The sequence below is a fragment of the Nannobrachium achirus genome, assembly GCF_963921795.1.
Source record: "Nannobrachium achirus genome assembly, chromosome: 22".
NCBI classification, from domain to species: domain Eukaryota; kingdom Metazoa; phylum Chordata; class Actinopteri; order Myctophiformes; family Myctophidae; genus Nannobrachium; species Nannobrachium achirus.
This window is the reverse complement of record NC_137829.1, coordinates 28,767,741-28,785,887: the sequence shown is the minus strand read 5'-3', so window position 1 is coordinate 28,785,887 and position 18,147 is coordinate 28,767,741. Positions and strand designations below refer to the sequence as shown.

At 41.9% G+C, this 18,147-nt stretch overlaps 1 protein-coding gene across 1 annotated transcript; it reads right to left on the bottom strand.

The window, feature by feature from the left end:
* Positions 1-234: 234 nt before the first annotated feature.
* Positions 235-17,052, bottom strand: glra2 (glycine receptor, alpha 2; the record flags this gene model as incomplete). Its single annotated transcript, XM_080752817.1, has 9 exons — positions 235-507; positions 1,754-1,903; positions 5,821-6,035; positions 7,550-7,687; positions 8,593-8,675; positions 11,384-11,607; positions 13,073-13,140; positions 15,931-16,043; positions 16,967-17,052. The coding sequence occupies 9 exons, from the start codon at positions 17,050-17,052 to the stop codon at positions 235-237; spliced, it is 1,350 nt and encodes a 449-aa protein (XP_080608943.1).
* Between the last annotated feature and the right edge of the window lie 1,095 nt (positions 17,053-18,147).

Genomic DNA, 18,147 nt, shown 5'->3' with positions numbered 1-18,147 from the left:
AAGATACATCTGAATCTCACAGTTTTTCACATGATAATCAGAACATGTGCATTTATCTTGTGATTATGCATGAGCATTATACATGATCCCTGCAAGAGCACCGGTATTATCACCAGGGTGCATCTCAGCATACGTCTCTCAATGTCACCTCACCACCACAGCATTTCTCAATCTCAGCAACGAGAAACAACTGGGAAATGTTATTCACGGAAGGTTCAAAACTCACAGGAGCCGTTAGATGCCTTCATGTCTGATGATCTTGTAGGTGATCCAGTAGAATATGTTGAACATGAGGAATGCCAAGGGAAAAGCCGCTCTGGAGATCGTGTCTATCCTCTTGGCTCGGTCTATAAACCGCTTCCTTATGGTTTCGATGTCTTTTTGGGTCGGTGGTTGAGGGTTAGGAGGCGGTGTAGCATTCTTAACAGCTGTGCCATCTTTCGTGGACAGACACTGACTCACGCTGTAGCTCGAGAAGTTGAATCGGCCTTCCTGCATATCGTCATCCTGGACAAAGACACGTGATGCACGCACAGTGTAAAACCCGTGTTCACTTGATCTTTTTCATTAAAGGACAACTTTAGTTTTTTACAACAAGGGTTCATATTTTAGATTGTAATTAGAGAAAAGAAAAGGTGAGTGTTAAAATGTTTTCATTTACTTCTTTCTATCAGTTTATCACGTGTAGCATGATAAAATGTGGGGCATAAGTGGCTAAATATGTATTTTTAGACACAATAAGCCAGCAATTTCTTTATTGCTATTTACAGTAACACTACTAGCCCCCATAAGTCACATCTAACCATGAAAGGTTGTGTTATATCTTGGGAATGGGCTTATTCTGTGTAAAAAGACCACTTGTACGCATGCCCCCAGCCACTGAAATCAAAATAATTAAAATCTCTAAAACGATAGAAAGAAGTAAATAAAAACATTTTAACACTCATCTTTTATATTCATTAATTACAATCTAAAATATGAACCCTTGTTGTAAAAAAACAAAGTTGTCCTTAAGACATAATGTGATTCAGGGGCTTAATCCTGTAACCTGATGATATGACATAATGTCATGACATATGACGAAGCCCATTGGGCTGTGTGTCATAAGTGAACGCGAATGAATATCTCCACAACAACATGCCCAGGCTGACATTATAAAACTATTTAGGTCATATACATTTATTCAGTCAAATGATAAGCACTTCAAGTTAGGGCATTCACGAATAGTGATTTTTAGTATTCGAATTATTCGACCTCAAAGTATTCGAATAGTCGAATATTCGACAGGACTGTCCAAACTGTCAAATATTAAGCAAGCAAGAGGCGAACATTGTGAAAATAGCCGATCTACATGCTCACAGCGCCTCGCGTTGCGAGCATGTAGATCTGCTATTTTCACAATATTTATCTGTGGAACCGAGTCACATTAAATGTAATACCTACAATTCCAAGTGCTTGTCAGGATGGGGGTCCCCAGTTCAAATATGTTTATTTTGGGTGTCACAACCTAAAAAGGTTTGAGAACCCCTGGTATAGAGCATCAACAAATTCATCCACCAGGGGCATTGACAAAAAAAAAAGGGGAAAAAAAGCGAATATTCGACTTCGGTGAACAACGTCGAATAGTGACTTTGATTTTCGAATATTCGAATATTTGGTGAATGCCCTACTTCAAGCTACATCGAGTCTCCGTTCCAAAAAAATTAATCGGTCACCAGGCAGCCACCTTGTAAGGATTTGAACGCGGACTTACCTTGTGATTCCTTCTCTGCCTTCGCCTCAAGCGAAGGAACTCCTTCTGTTGCCTGGAGACAAAATTAACTCCAGCATATTCCAGCAACGCAGCAAACACAAAGAGCAGACACACAGCCATCCAGATGTCAATGGCTTTCACGTAAGAGACCTGTGAAACAAAATGGTTTCCCTAAATATTCCATACTGACAGAAACGATACATGACTTTTATGAATTCTATACACATGAAACACAATTTGAATTATAAAACTGTACTAATTTAAAAAAAAATAATGGTGGGTATCATTTGCATTAGGGCAGTGGATATATTCACCCATCGATATTGGGAGGGCATTGGTAAAGAAAATATTACAAATCCTTACCCTATAACCTCCTCACTTAATCAGACTAAAAGTGTTTAACCTTAAAGCAGCACTGTTTAACTTCTTAACAACAATATAGCATATATATGTCACAAAATGAAAAAAGTTTAAGCAATAACAATCATCCTTCCATAAATGTATAGACTCAGGGGGGTCCCTGCTAGGGCCTTGACTGTACTGTATATGAGTTTCATTCTGGCAGAACTGTCAGTCAAAGCGAAGACCAATCACAACGTGTCCTTGCCAGACATGCTTGCAGAGACTCTTGGGTAATGAAGTAAAAGACTTTCTGCCATGTTATTTGTGTCCAATAGTGATGCGTGGGCCGACCCGGTGCCCCCACCCCACCTGCGAGTGGGTGGGTCAAGGTTTCAGACTCAATTGGCGGGCGGCGGGCGGGCAGGTTATCACCACTCTCATGTTCAAAAAATAAATAAGAATAATCACCTGTTCTTATTTGCCTTTTATTCTTAATAAGAGTAGGCCTATAAGAATAAGAATACAACATTTGAATACGAGCACGAGCGAGCTTTAAAATGCGCTAGAGAGGAGCGAGGTTTCTCCTCCGCTCCTTGGTGCAAGGACCGTCCCAATTCCGCTCCTGTTGGGCCCGTGAACCACATTTTGCCAACATTTGACACAACGTGAGCACAGCAGAAGAATGCACAAACAATTCAGCGCGTGTCGCTGATCAGGATTTCACTTATATGTCTCTGTCATCCACACAAGTCCGTTTATAAATACTTTGTGTCGGTTAAGTTATATAACCAGCCAGTCAACGGATACGATTTGAAACACAACTTTCGCAAGTGAAACGGATTTTTTGACTGAATGAACCAACCGCGCTCACCTCGAGTCGCTCCCATCTCTCCAATCTGGTGATTAATCAATAACCAACAGGATTTAATATTGTCTGTCTTTTGCTGTCTGTTTAAAGTGCGAGGCGCTGTATAAATATGATTCACATAAAACCTGAAAACGCCATTCTTACCCCGACGATGCCCCCGCGATTTAGAGAGAATGAACGTCTTTGAATGTATGTCTTTTAGGCTAAACCCCAATTTGAACAACACGTTTGTCTATTTAGCCCATGACAATATTGTGCTACTGTAAACCTTTCTGTAAAGCGACTTTGGGTACTTAGAAGAGCCGTATATAAAGATGAGCTATTGTGGAGATGATATACCATCTTTTTTTTAAATGCGGGTTGCGGGGCAGGCGGATTCGTTGATTTATATATTGTTCTGCGGCGCGGGCGGGCGGGTTACGTTCCGTGCGGGCTGTGGGCCGTGCGGGTTATGAAAAAAACCTGACCCGCGCATCACTAGTGTCCAAAGTGGCCAGTGATACCCCCAACTACGTACACAGTGCTGTGTTAACTAAAATGAATTCAGCCTCGTTAAACCACACCAAACCCATGCCTACACTTAAATATACTAAAGCTGCATAGCCTTAGCCAAAAATGTATGAATCAAACCAAATTCAGGCCTGCACTTATACCTAAAGGTGCTTAACCTTCTAAGATTAATAAATGAATCCATACCGAACCCATGCATACACAAACATAACCGTAACTAAAATCAATTGAATCATTTAACCACACCGAACTCATGTCTACAATTAACTCATTCTGTGCCTATCCCGAACATGTTCGGGATATGTTCAATCCAAAACAATTTTTTTTTTATTAATTGACTTATCCTGAGCTGCTTGTAGAGCCGTGGGTGGTCCTGGCTCGTCCTACGCTAGCCAGCTAGCCATTTTACATGGTCCGACGATATATTCCATTAAAAATGGTTTAAAATACATTTTTGAGACCCCCAATGTTCACCGAATGTTCAGCGCCGCTTCCGGAACGTAGTCCAGTGTGCCTATCCCGAACATGTTCGGGATTTTTAATGAAATGAATAAAATGATCCGAGGCCTTCTGAAGCCTGAGCCTAAATTTAAAATCCAGTGGTCCAAATCCTGGGGAAGCCATGCCGGCCGTGAGCCGCGAACGTAGCCGCGAATCGCCGCCGAATCCAATGAAAAACCACATCTTTGGAGGCCCATATCTCTGGATTGTGTTTTTAGGGATGTGGCGCGAGGTTTATTTACGGCGAAATTGCCGAAAAATGATCTTTAAAATGACAAAATGGGAATAGCTATTCTGTTAGCATTATCATCCGGGACCTTTCCATGACGTGCACGAACGTGAGCACGCGCGTCACTGCAACGTGAGCCCCCGGATGCTAATGCAGTCCCCTATGGGAGAAAGTCTGGCATTCTTTGGTGCCCTCTAGGGGCTGGCACTGGAAGCGTTAACCATAACAGTGCCTAAACTTAACTTAAATGAATTGATTAATTAAACCACACCAAACCCATGCCTAAGGTTAACTAGCTGCAAGCTGTAACCATTTGATTAGACCCTGCCTGGACCAATCACATGCCAGAACAGGTGGATTACTAACCAGTATCTTTGAAGTTACTGTACTGCTAGTACATATCTCCTTATAGTGGACTAGTTAATATTGGAAAGGCAAGTATTTTTGAACCAAAATATCCAACAGCTAAAACCAAATAACCGCTACAGTTATGTAACTTCAGTTAGGATTTTTAATCTGCCTTTAGTGTGCTCTAAATGTAAATTAACTTGCTGTGACTTCTAAATGACTATAATCAGGAGTGGTGTTTACTAACAAGTGTGTTGAAGCTGACAGACAGTAATATACATGATTGCAGCTCTAGGGCACAGCTGGAAATAATTGGTGCCTTATTTGCTAAGGTAATAGACTGGAAACCATGGCTCTGATTTGGACCTTTAGCATTGGTTTCCGTCTCGGTATCCAGTGGTGGAGCTGAAGATGAAGTTTAAAGGAGCCCGAAGACACATTCCTATTCATCAATGGATGACCTGGGCTTTGTCTTCCCTCTCATGACAGCTGATTTGCATTGGAGGGAAACAATTCTGCTTTCTGAGGGCATTTATAAGGCATATTGAGCTTTTGTTTACTTTTCCTGAGATGGAGGCTTTCAAAGCCCCCCCTGTTTAAATATTTATTATGTCTTTCATGTGGGACTCTGACATGGCAAAGCCCTTGAGTGGTCATATTATGTAGGCCGCGTGTGGGAGAAGTGATTGATCAGCTGTAGCTGACGCACAATGCCTGTAGTACTGTGCAGGCCAACTGCGCAGGCCAATTTATGATGTGGGAAAATAAGCTACTGTAGCAGTGTAAACTAAGCACATAAACCGGCAGCATCTCTAATGTAACAAAATAATAATTTAGGGTGCTGTGACTTCCTCAAATAAAGTAAAACAAATAAATAAGTATGCTCCTCGTTTATGCTTTTGTGAGCTGAGGAGTTAAATGGACCCAGGACAGGGTGCATTTCATGTCTGTGTTGTATCTCTTTCCTTTAATAACTGTCACACAATATAACATCATCCTCAGAGAAAAGGCTTTAAATCCATCAGTTGCCTGCCACTTAGCTCCTTATAAACAATCTCACCCACAGCGTTTAGGATTCTGTGCAGCATGTCCCCTCATATAGGTCTGTTTACCATATCCATTCCATCAGTGTAATAGCGACAGATTATCCGTGTCTTGGCGACGCGGGGGAAGAGATCGAGGAGCGCTTGATCCGAGAGCCCATGCCTATTAGCCTCACTTTGGCACTGACCCCCCTCAGGTTGTTGACATGAAGACAGAGAGCTTTACCTTTGGAAGGGAGGACCGGGAGCCGGAGCTCTGGGTTGTCATGGTGAGCACGGTGGTGATGCCCAGCGCCACTCTGGCGGGCGCGGCGTCCATGTTGATCCAGAAGGACACCCAGGAGAGGATGACGATCAGGAGAGAGGGGATGTACATCTGGATCAGGTAGTAGCCCATTTGGCGCTCCAGACGGAACTTCACCTCGATGCAGGTGAATTTACCTGGTGAGCGAGACGATTTTAATTGGAATGGCAAGGACGTATACATTGAAGGAGCCGTTTACCCCAAAATGACATTTTTTCTATTGACTACTCACACCATGGAGACTTGAGTTCAATAATATTTTTTGTTTTTTGTCGAATTCCTAAGACAAAAACTAAAAAAGTTTCCCCATCCGGTGCCATGTATTTGGGTCCCCATTCAGGGCCATGCATTCAGGTCCCCATCCGGCATCAATGGGGGTAAATTTACTATTATCACATTTTTGTCTTAGGAATGAAACAAATACAAAACATTTGTATTGAACTCAAGTCTCTATGGCATGAGTAATCAATAGAAAAAATTACATTTTGGGGGTGAACTACTCCTTTAAGGAATAGATTTTAAGGATATACAGGGCACAGCAGTGGCGGCCATTTATGGTGGCTATTTATTACCGGTAACTCATTGACTGCCCAAAAACGTACCTCACGTACCCTTGAAAAATCGCATTCAAAAGACGCCCACGGGTCTTGTCAAATCAGAAAATATACATTGTCCGACCGCATTTGAAAGATACAGGTTTACGGAGTCCAGCATGCGCCCAGCCTCTCTCCCAATACACACTCATTGCGAGGTTTTTCTATTCTTTCTTTTTTCTAAGAAAGGGAAAGGCTGTTTTGGTTCTGGTTACATCATTACGTCATCCGACGACGTGCCCCGGAATCAGTAGATATTTGGTGACCCATAGGTGACTCATATAAAATATTTAAAAAAATAAATCTTGCAGAATCAAATGTTTTATGTTAATGATTCACTGGGATCCTGGATGACTTGATTCTAGGCTTAAATGAATTGATATAAATATTTTTTGTAAATCCCTATGGGAAAAATGAATGGGGTCTGGAATGATGGAACCAGCAGTGGTGACCAGGAAATGGCCGCCACCGCTGTGCCCTGTAGTGCAGTGGTTCTCAACATGTGGGTCGGGACCCCCAGGGTCCCGACCTGGGGGTCGGGAAGCAAGCAAGAGGCGAACATTGTGAAAATAGCCGATCTACATGCTCACAACGCCTCGCAACGCAAGGCGTTGTGAGCATGTAGATCTGCTATTTTCACAATATTTATCTGTGGAACCGAGTCACATTAAATTCCAAGTGCTTGTCAGGATGGGGGTCCCCAGTTCAAATATGTTTATTTTGGGTGTCACAACCTAAAAAGGTTTGAGAACCCCTGGTATAGAGCATCAACAAATTCATCCACCAGGGACATTGACAAAAAAAAAAGACAAAAAAAGTGAATATTCGACCTCGGTGAACAACGTCGAATAGTGGCTTTGATATTCGAATATTCGAATATTTGGTGAATGCCCTGTGTGTGTGTGTGTGTGTGTGTGTGTGTGTGTGTGTGTGTGTGTGTGTGTGTGTGTGTGTGTGTGTGTGTGTGTGTGTGTGTGTGTGTGTGTGTGTGTGTGTGTGTGTGTGTGTGTGTGTGTGTGTGTGTGTGTGTGTGTGTGTGTGTGTGTGTGTGCTCTGACCAGTGTTGTAGTGTTTGGTGCAGTAGCCCAGCTCCTTCTCGTCCCTCATGAGGAACTGAGGCAACGTGAGTCCCTCTGACACCTGCACAGCGCCCTTCTCCATCCACTCAAAGATCAAGTCATTCATGGTGTAACCAACTGATGATGGCAATGGAGAAAGGAAACAAAATTATATTAAAGACATACAATATATCGTTGTTGTCGGGTGAAAACCTTGTATATCCAAAACCGTTGATTTTGCATTTATCATTTTAAAAATGATTTACACAATCATTTTTAAATGATTTACACAACGCCTCGCGGTGCGAGGCGTTGTGTGCTTGTAGATCGGCTGTTTTCACTACTTTTGTGCAACAGCCTTGTAATGATGAAGCAGGGCTTTACTTTGCGAAAGAACGTACACATTTGAAACTTGGAGATACAAGGTTTCCACCCGTCAGCGACGATATATTAGGGGTGTAACCAGTGATGTGTTATACCTGTCACGCGGGTATACAGAGTATGCTGTGAAGATTCTTTTTTTCTTTTTGAAAAAGCGTATGCCCTCGTGAACATTTCAAAATAGTGTATCTGGTAGGCATTATGCACTGGCGTATGCCCTGGCCACACTCATAGACTAGAGTATGCCCTCAAAAAAAGACTAGAACACACCACAGGGTGTAACGATACATTTTAACAGCGATACGATACGCATCACGATACATGGTTAATGATACGGTACATGGACGATATTGGTTAATTTGTGGCGATACGACACGATTCGATTCAATGATTTAAAGTCAATATGGTAACTATTTAGCAAAGAAATTAAATCTGTGTAAAACGTGTAAAAAAATCTATTATTATGGAAGTAAACGCTGTGATTATCTACATGGACATTATATTTCAACACATATGGACAAACCCACCTTGACATGAACGAAGAGATTACACACACTTATCGATAGATTATGATTCTGTTACTATATCGTTACACCCCTAGCATATATGCATGAATACAACACATTTCAATTTAGCTAAGAAGGGTAAGAAAGGCGGCTCACAGCTTTCCAGTTGCATTGTGCACGTTTGGGTATCCATTGGAAAGTTCTTCAGATCCATTGGACAGGACAGAATGAGAGTCAACCTGCGGTACACACAAAACACAGCGATTAATTCAATTCAGCACATTTAGATAAACTGGTTTACTTGAAATGGCTTAGGAAATGTACAGAGTGCTTGTTCACAAACCTATAGACATGGTATTTACATTTCTATCCCTCTAGCCTCTCGTTTCTCCTCTCAGACAGCATGTGGGAGTCCCTTCAGCAGGTTCCCATCACACTTTCATTACTGGGGACGTATTGTTTCTGAGATGCATTGTGGTCTACTGTCTGCTCGCTCTGTCATCATGTCTCTCAGGGATGGGAAAAGTGGCTAACCGGCGCCTTTCATTTCTTTGCACCGGACCGCTGTCTACATCCACACCTGGGCCCCGCTCAGCCAGAAACTGATCTCTCTAAGTGGACTCCAAATTGATCTGCTTTATACTGGGGCATTGCGGACCAAAAATCGAATGCTGTGTGGGACTGAGATTGAAATGAAATGAAACATATTTTCATATCTTGTTGTACATGATTTGTGATCAAATGTCGGAGAGAGATTTCGCTCCACGGGCCTATAAAGTGTCATCCATTAAGTGTGGGTTGCAGTTTTCCCAGAGTCTTTTCTTACTGGCCCGAAAGGGCGAGGCCGCTTCTCATGGGCATGGGCATCCGTCTGGGTGACAGCAGACTGCTGGGCGAGCGCTGGCGCTTTGGCATGGGATCAACTTTGACCAAATGAATTCAGGCATGGGTGTGCGTGGCTGGGGACTTGGTGCTGGCGTGCGCTGGTATGGGCGTTCCCAGATATGACAAGGACAGAATTAATTTGTGTCTTGGCCATATATGGAGATGACTGACGTCTGACATCATAGATGTCTGACGTCATAGACCACATGGACTGACACAGTATGTCCATATATGGGAATCTGACATCATAGATGTCTGCTGTCATAGACCACATGAGGCTTAATGTTGTTGACATCATGGATCTCCATATATGGGCATAACAGGGATTGTATTAGTGTGGTTGCCCTAACTGGGCATCATCTGGGAATGCCCATATATATGGACATATTGTGTCAGTCTCATGTGGTCTATGGGGAATGCCCATATATTGACACAATGTATCAGTCTCATGTGTTCTATGTTGTCAGGACATCTATGATGTCAGATGCCCATATATGGACATATTGTGTCAGTCTCATGTAGTCTATGACGCCAGACATCTACGATGTCAGACGTGAATTTGCAAGTGTCTTGTATGGAGCATGAGGTGTGACAGACAGACAGACATGAGCAGCAGGTTTTCATATTAAATAGCGACCTACGGTCGCAATAAAGAAATTTAGTCGTATCTCCAGTCAAGAACCCCATCTCCCAGAATGCCGCATTGATCTCAAACCGCCCTGCAAACATACTGACAATATCGAAGCATGTGGGAGAGAGGAAATTAATGTATTGCATGCTTTCATCAAACCCTGTGTTAAGTTCTTTCTAAACAACAACAACAACATCAACCACCCTCAGGATTAGTTTTCCATCTTGCAGTCTGTGTTCCTTTGTAAAGATCTGTACCACACATGGGAACTGTATTTGGGAGATATAAATGTGCTCATTCTCGGGACTAGAATCTAGGGACTAGATCAATATTGAATTACATTCACTCAAAGCTACTTACTCTGGGTAGATTGTCTTTGATGTCTGCAATGAGTAAGAGCAGTGAGCCAATAGCCTGCTGGGTAAGCAGGCATGGAATCAGAGCTCATAATTATCTATTATTATCTGCTTTGGCTTATTTTCTCAGATATTTTCATCCTGAGATCTGAGCCTCGAACTCATGCTGTAATGTCAAAGGCATGAGTTGGATGCATGTGCCATTATATAAGTTACAGCGTAACCACTTTAATGCCACATGCAAACATGTTATGGCTGCATCTCCATTGCTTCCAGTCATACATCTAAGTACCATTCTGCTATCAGCTATAGCTGAAAAGAGTATGTTAATACAATAGAACTAGCACATCTGCATTGGGGTGGTCTGGTCTCCCATCTGTTTCATTGAGACATAATAGACCCTGGTGTCTGGTAGGACACCTACTGGTTGACAGACAGCACTGCCTGAAGTTCATATGTGCAATATCTCCCGTTGCCACGCAGGGATTCCACCTTGAAGAGCAAAGTTTGGTCCAAGACGGAAATAGCAAAGACATGCCATCTTCGGTTTACTTCCCGTATCTGTGTGAAGTGGGCTTTTTAGGAGACCGGAAGCAGTTTGGAGTATAATCTCCAATGGAAGCGTGAACGTGAACACAGCTTACGATCCATTGGACATGGAACTAAATATTGAACTAGACATTGAACTAGATATTGGACCAGATCTTCACAAGCCAAACAATACAATTTTCTACTAAAATGGCATATTTCAGAGAGACAAATCAGGAGAAAACATCTATTATCAACCTTTCTCTGTCCCAGCAACATACTCTCGCGGGATCTAGCACCTGTAAACGTCGGTCGTTTGCGAGATTTGCCGCCAGACGGCACCCACTTAGGAGACCATTTGCCGGATTTGTGTATGTCGCCTCTAGTGGCTCCAATTGGGATTGCGTATCTTCCTAAATTAACAATCTTTGGTTTGGTCTCCCGTGCCGTTCGAATCCCAAGCAGGACATGAAAATAATGGATTGCAGCTTTAATCTGCACTCTAGTGAAGTCTGTCACGTTTCTTATTAGCATATTAACACTTTACCTGATACTGTACAGCACACTCCCGTCCTTGAAGATCCTTAGGAGCTTGTTGTCTGTGGTTACGTCATGGAAGTTGGCGCCCTTCTCATTGGCAAAGAAGAGGTCGGGTTTCCAGATGGAGTCTAACATGGAAGGGTCCAGGTCAAGGGAGGAGTCTGGGTATTTACTGTAAGCCAACCGAGTGTCTTTCCACATCTGCCGCAGGAAGATGTTCACTCTGTAGTCCTACGCAGGTGACAAGTACACATTTACAAACCCTGACTTTTAATTGAACTCTTTAGTCTGAGTGTATTAAATGGAACCAAATGGTCCATTTAGTTCCATTTGTATACTCTCAGAGTTAAAATAACACTGAGGATTTTTGCTTTGATGTATGTATGAAATATGCATGTTATTATGGTAGGTGAACTAGTCGTTATTGCTATTCTTAGATATTTCTTTACAGCCTATTGCAAACTGGCTTGTGCATTTTAATTTCTATGCATTACACACTGCATCAGTACATGCCATAAGCATAATTTTGCATCAAACATGCTGCTTCTCATTCCTATCACATTAATAACATTACATTCACAATATACAAAGGTGTGTGTGCATTGTTGCGTGCATTGTTGCGTGCATGTGTGTGTGTGTTTCCCAAGAAACATTTCTCCAATAAATGTTTGCACATAATAAAAAATAAAAGTATGGATGATGAGCTGTATATGAGTTTTAATGTATCTAGCAATTCATAGCAAACAATATACCATCATCTAAATCCTCAAAAGTACCCATACAGGCATAATGTATTTATTTGAATTTATGTTGAAAGGAACTGAAGTTACTGTATCTATGAATGGAATTTAAGTTTGAAATATACTGAATGTACAAAAAACGTTCTCAGTAGCCAATAATCATAAATGGTAGATAGATGATAGTGTCCAGTAAGCAATGGTTGACAAAGAAAATCCATTGGATTCTGTAGCAGAAGTTAGTTGCATTATTCAGAAGCCGATTGATTAACTTGATATGATGAGATGCCTTCACCTTGTTTAATATTAGCATATTGGCAGTTCCAAATGTTACACACCTAAAAGGTGTGTTTTTTTCTGCTTGTCTAAAGGCTGTGGGACTCCTTGGCAGTGCTGCGAAGTAATACGTCTTGTGCTCCCAGATTTCATCCCATCGTGATCCAAGCACATTTTATCATCAGCACAACTCATTATGTATTCTTCGGTGGCTTCTGAACAAGATCAAGTGAAGAATGACAGGTTTGATATTGTTTACCCCTTGAGCAGTTAGTTGGGTGTCTTTGGACCTGACACTGATCAATCTGTTTGAGACTCAAGCCGTAAGCCGTATTGGCAGCACTTACATTGAGTGCTGGCAGTCTTTGTGTGGATTATTAAAACTGGAGTAATTTAACATGCTGTATGTACAAAGAGGTTTCATGGGATGGATAATCCAAATATTGCCTTCGGTATCGCGAGAGTTATGATTCTCAGTTGTAATACAAAGTTCAGGTAGTGCCACAATACGTGGCTATAGGAGCCGCCAATAGACTTCTGAGTGATCAAAATCGTAATGAGTACAATTTGAAAGTAGACATGAGACATTTGATCGTGGGAAATGAACTGGATGATCCGGCCTCAGCGCCGGAGCAGAGACCAAGAAGACATGGGTGGCCGAGCTCAGTGGACGCTCAACTCACCATCGTAGTTTCTGCTATAGAACCAAAGCTGTTGATAAATATGTTGCAGGTAACATTAACGGGTGGACCTGCAAGTTGGGGGACAGATAACAAAATGACACATGGGACAGGGCAAGAATCAATCAGAAAAGGGACTCACCATAGTTCTCTCTGAGACAGAGCCGAAACTGTTGATAAAAATATTGCATGTAACGTTTACTGGGGGACCTGCGAAACAGAATGAAAATGACATGACAGGGAAAATGACATGACAGGGGGAAAGAAAAGCCAGGCATTCTTACTTCGATATATCTAGTACGAACTGTGTCTGGGTAGGTGCTGAAAGGAATAATGTTCTGCAGGAGTCAACTTGCTGCTTCATACTGCATACTGTTGAGCTGAGACATATCCCTGCAAATACTGCTTCAAGAGGCAGTATTTTTCCTGAAGGCACCATAAGTGCATGGTAATACTTTGTTTTATTTCACCGAATGGTATGACAAAGCCATGTCCCTGTCTTTGGACAGAAACACAAGTCAAATGTTATCTGAATGGTATTAAATGGTATCATTAATAACACTGTAACAGACCTTTTGCTGGTTATAGTTAAAAGACAGTTGAATCCAGATAAAACGTAACAGAAGCTTTCCAGAAGACTGAGTATACTAATACCATGTCTGATATTTACATTTTCACAGCTTCATCTGTGGTTGGAAAACTTTCTGCAATTCCAAATATCACATTGCTCCCTCAGAGTCACACGAAGATGAGTGTGCACATAAAGCATGAATGACAATGTTAAATGAATGGTACTCCTATCAAATACGTTCTATCCCAGGCTGTCCCAAGCTTCCTCTCTCGTGTAGGCCTACCAGGGGCGTCACAAGGGGGAGGAAAGTGGGACTGAGTTACTAGGGCCCAAGGAGGAGGGGCCCTAGTAACTTTAGCTATTGAAAAATAGCAGATCTACAAGCTCACAGCGCGGCACCGAGTGCCGCGCTGCGAGCTTGTAGATCTGCTATTTTTGAAAAGTCGTGAAAATGTGGGCAAATCTTTGAATATACATATTTTTTAAGTGAACATTTGTAACTCAAATTTTGCTTCTGGGGGGTCCCTGGAACTAAATATTTTGAGATGGGGGTCCGTGGCCAAATACATGTCATTTTGGGGGTCCTTGACATGAAAAGGTTTGAGCACCACTGACATGGAAACATAGCTTTCTTGCACACATTTTTTCACAATTTTTCAAAAATAGCAGATCTACAAGCTCGTAGCGCGGCACTCGGTGCCGCGCGGTGAGCTTGTATATCTGCTATTTTTCAATAGTTAACATTCATGGGGGGTCCACAGTGAATCCTTGTACCCAGGGCCCAGAATTTGGTGTGACGCCCCTGAGGCCTACAGCAGAGTGTCATTTTTACTTCATAGTCCTCTGAAGTGAAATCTCTGGCTAAGACTTGACAGTTCATGCCATTTAAAGCCACAGCAAATCCTTTTCGCTATTTGTTAAGTGAAGAAAGCATACAGCCCTCCTCTGCACTTATCAATATTGCATGAAACGTGGTATTAGTATTTGCCTCAGTTTTGTTGTCAGGCCATTTAACAGTAGTGGCAGGAAAAAATGTTTGTTTCCCCTCACAACAAACTCGGCAAGTGAATCTAGGTCAGGCTTACAGTTCAACACTCCAAGTGCGACTAATGGCTTCTCAACCAAAATCATGTTTACATTATATGTTTTTTGTACATGGCTGTGTGTCTGTCTGTCTGTGTCTCTGTGTGCATGCGTCTGTCTGCGCAGCGAGCATGTGTGTAACAGAGATAAAGCCGAGAGAGAGAGATAGTGAAACAGGATTATTGGAGCTCTAAACTCTTAAATACATGGAGAATAGCTATTAAAACAGCAACACTACTAAAAATCGTGTATTGTGCCAGAATGTCATTTTATAATCCATGTCTTCTCCTCCTCTTTTAAACAGTCGTTGCCGTTTCATCTTTTGCTGAAAATAGCAGCTATATATACGTGCCTTCCTCTCACAGCAACTCAGTCACCATAAGATCTCATCTACACAAGCATATCTGGAATGTCTGCATGTGTCTTTTGTTTCACAGCCGAGTTTTGCTGATCAATCACTGTATCTGTTTTCCCCCCAATCCTTCTGATCCTGTCTCAGCACTCTTACACCACAATCCCAGCACATCTGACCTATAACGTGGAGTAGGTGGGCTTATGAGCTGGGTCTGGGTCCCCATTCTACCAGCCCCCCCCCCCCCCTTTACTCAGCTCCATTCCAGTGACAGATGTTGCGACTCTCCCCAGCATCACACCAACACAGGAAGCCAGGAGCCTGCAGCTTAGCCGGGGGGACCCCATCCATCATTTCAGCCTGTCATTTGGAATCCTTGTCTGCTGCCTAGTGCTAATCTGCACATGTAGTTCATTGTGTTTGTTTTGATGTCTTCTTTTCACTTGTTTCGAAATTGATTTATTTTTTTCTGAGGTGGGCGGAGGGAGGAGGGGTAGTCTATCGCACATAGCAAAGGAAAGCCCTATGGGGATGTGCTATGTCATAATAATAGCCTGCCGTTTCCACACTATTTTAGCTGGTTTTCGATTGGTGGAGATTGTCCATAAATTCTGAAAATGGTTGGGATGATTATGTTAGGCTAGATAGCAATGATTTTCTAATCAGAGGACTGGTAGAGGACTGGCCATTTGTAGTCAAAAAACTATTATTTTGAAGATGGATTGACAGGTAGCATGATGATGCTCTGGGGGGATGGTCATCATTCTTAATAAAATGTCTATCAATCAGGCCAACATAAGGCAGCTCGAGTCCATAATGATTTTGCAGACAAAATGATTATTTGAAAAGACAAACCTTTGAAATATGGTCTTATTCGTGCGTCATAACCAGATGTTCGACCCATTAGTGAGTCCAGAAAGTCTGATGGAGACTGGGTTGGGGTTCTGGACTCATTGGCATCCACAACCCTGGAATAAAAATAACTGATCAGGCATGATGATCAATAATAATTCCCAAAGCTCTGTAATACAACAATGTAGCCCTTGCGTGATGTGGCCTATACCAGTGGTTTTCTACTGTCCGGGGACCACCTGTGGTCCTTGAAGAGATTCCAGGTGGTCCCCATCTAAATGATGGAGAGTTGGTAACGAAATGGACCCTTATAGATCTGTAACCCTTGAGAGAGTAAAAATTTTGTTAAACATCTGCAATACTTAATTTATAAGAAATCTATACAATTAGAGATTGTTATTTTGATCAATGTTGGCCTGTCTTCTCTCCTAACACATCAATACAGCATGGAATTGTGGACACAATCTTATCCAGTGATAACAAAATATTCTAAGTTTTGGGTCTGAGAGGCAAAATCTCATCAAATGGCGGTTCATGGCTCAAATGCCCAATCAATAATGGACCTTGATGCGAAAAAGATTGAAAACCACTGGCCTATACACATCAAACGGGAGAGTAAAGGCTCGACTGTCACGATGTTTACATCTACTGAGTGCATACTGAACATACACACTTGCTTTCTACTCTGAGTAATGAACACACTTTGGAAAACTACATGAACACGCGTTAAACGTGTATATAGGCTACTCGAATCCAGCTTGTTATAGCCTATCCATATATCCCTCCAAAACCAGTTCAAATACATATTTCATGGGCCTATTACAAGCTACAATAGTCAAATTCGTGAAATTTGTGTGACGTAGCCTATGGCGTAGTCGATATAGTCTTTTAAAATTATTCTATTTTATTATATTCTAAAATGTTTGCATATTATTTCTAACGGCATCTCATTTTTCAAACTTGGAACAAGTAGCTAATTTATTTTATGATAGGCTATAACAAAAAAACTGAATGTAAAGTGGTATATTAAAACCCCCACCTGAAGTTGTTGGTCTCCATAAAACATACAAATAAAGCTGTCAGGACTCTTATAAAGGACCGATTCATTCCTCTTGGTTTTCTCATGTGTTCACTTTTCTGTCTTCCGTATATTTACGTTGGTCAAGCACATAATCCAAACAGGAACGTCGCTTTCTTCTTCACCAGATAAGTGTTTGGGTAGCCTCGTGTCATACAAAATCCACATTCCACTGTGTAGCGATGGATCATAGTTTAGTTTCATGAAACTCTCCGATTCCCAGACGCAGCTTTCTTGAGAAGACGTGAAGAAACATGAATTGTGCGCGTCCGTCGAAATGCCAAGGCTCAATCTTCAAAATGCATCGATTGGAATTCGATCTGCTGCTTGGCGTTTGTGTTAAAGGTTCGTTCTGTCAGGAGACAGTTGTTGAGCTGTGTCATTTGGTCACGAAGTGAAGACTCGCTCAGGTAAGCGGACCATCCTCTGTTGAGGAATGGCAGTGGAATGCTTTTTTTTTTTCTCTTTTTTTCAGCACTTGGACAGCTCCTGGTCCTTTACGCGCAAGCGCAACGCTTAAAAAACTGGAGGTCGTGAGTCGATTTTCAATAAGTACGACAACGAGGAGGGCAATCCGTTCCAAACACTGCAAACTTTCTTTCATAATACTGTAAACTAAAAGGTCTACAGTGTAGCTTTATGTTTGTGGCCGAGCTTTGCATTGACTATAGGCTAAGCCTATATGTACTATCTGCTGATTCGGAAACTCCCAGTGCGCGCAGCTGTGCGCGTCAGTGAATAAGCATCATTGGCTGATGTTGCGAGGGTTGTTCGAGGCTTCAAAAGATGCCTTTTCACATTTCACAAGTTATTCTATCTATGTTGTGTCAGAATTGACAATGAGAATGCAAGCGTGTATTGTAAACCGCATATGCTCCAGAAATTGAATTGTGAACTCCAGTTGCATGCCTTTATAATAAAGGACAATCGTTGAGTTTGCTTCAGTGCAATTTTTATCTGAAACAGAATCCTTTGTTTGGCAAACAACTGTAGCAAAGATTGAAAGGTTGGCTTTTGCCTTTTGGATTCGTTTAGGTTATTCCACTCTCTTATTTTGACTCCGTTTTAGCTGCATGTGCTCTTTTTTTTTATTCACATCCCTTTGTTTGGAACAAGCTCATCCTCCCTCAGATATGAATAGT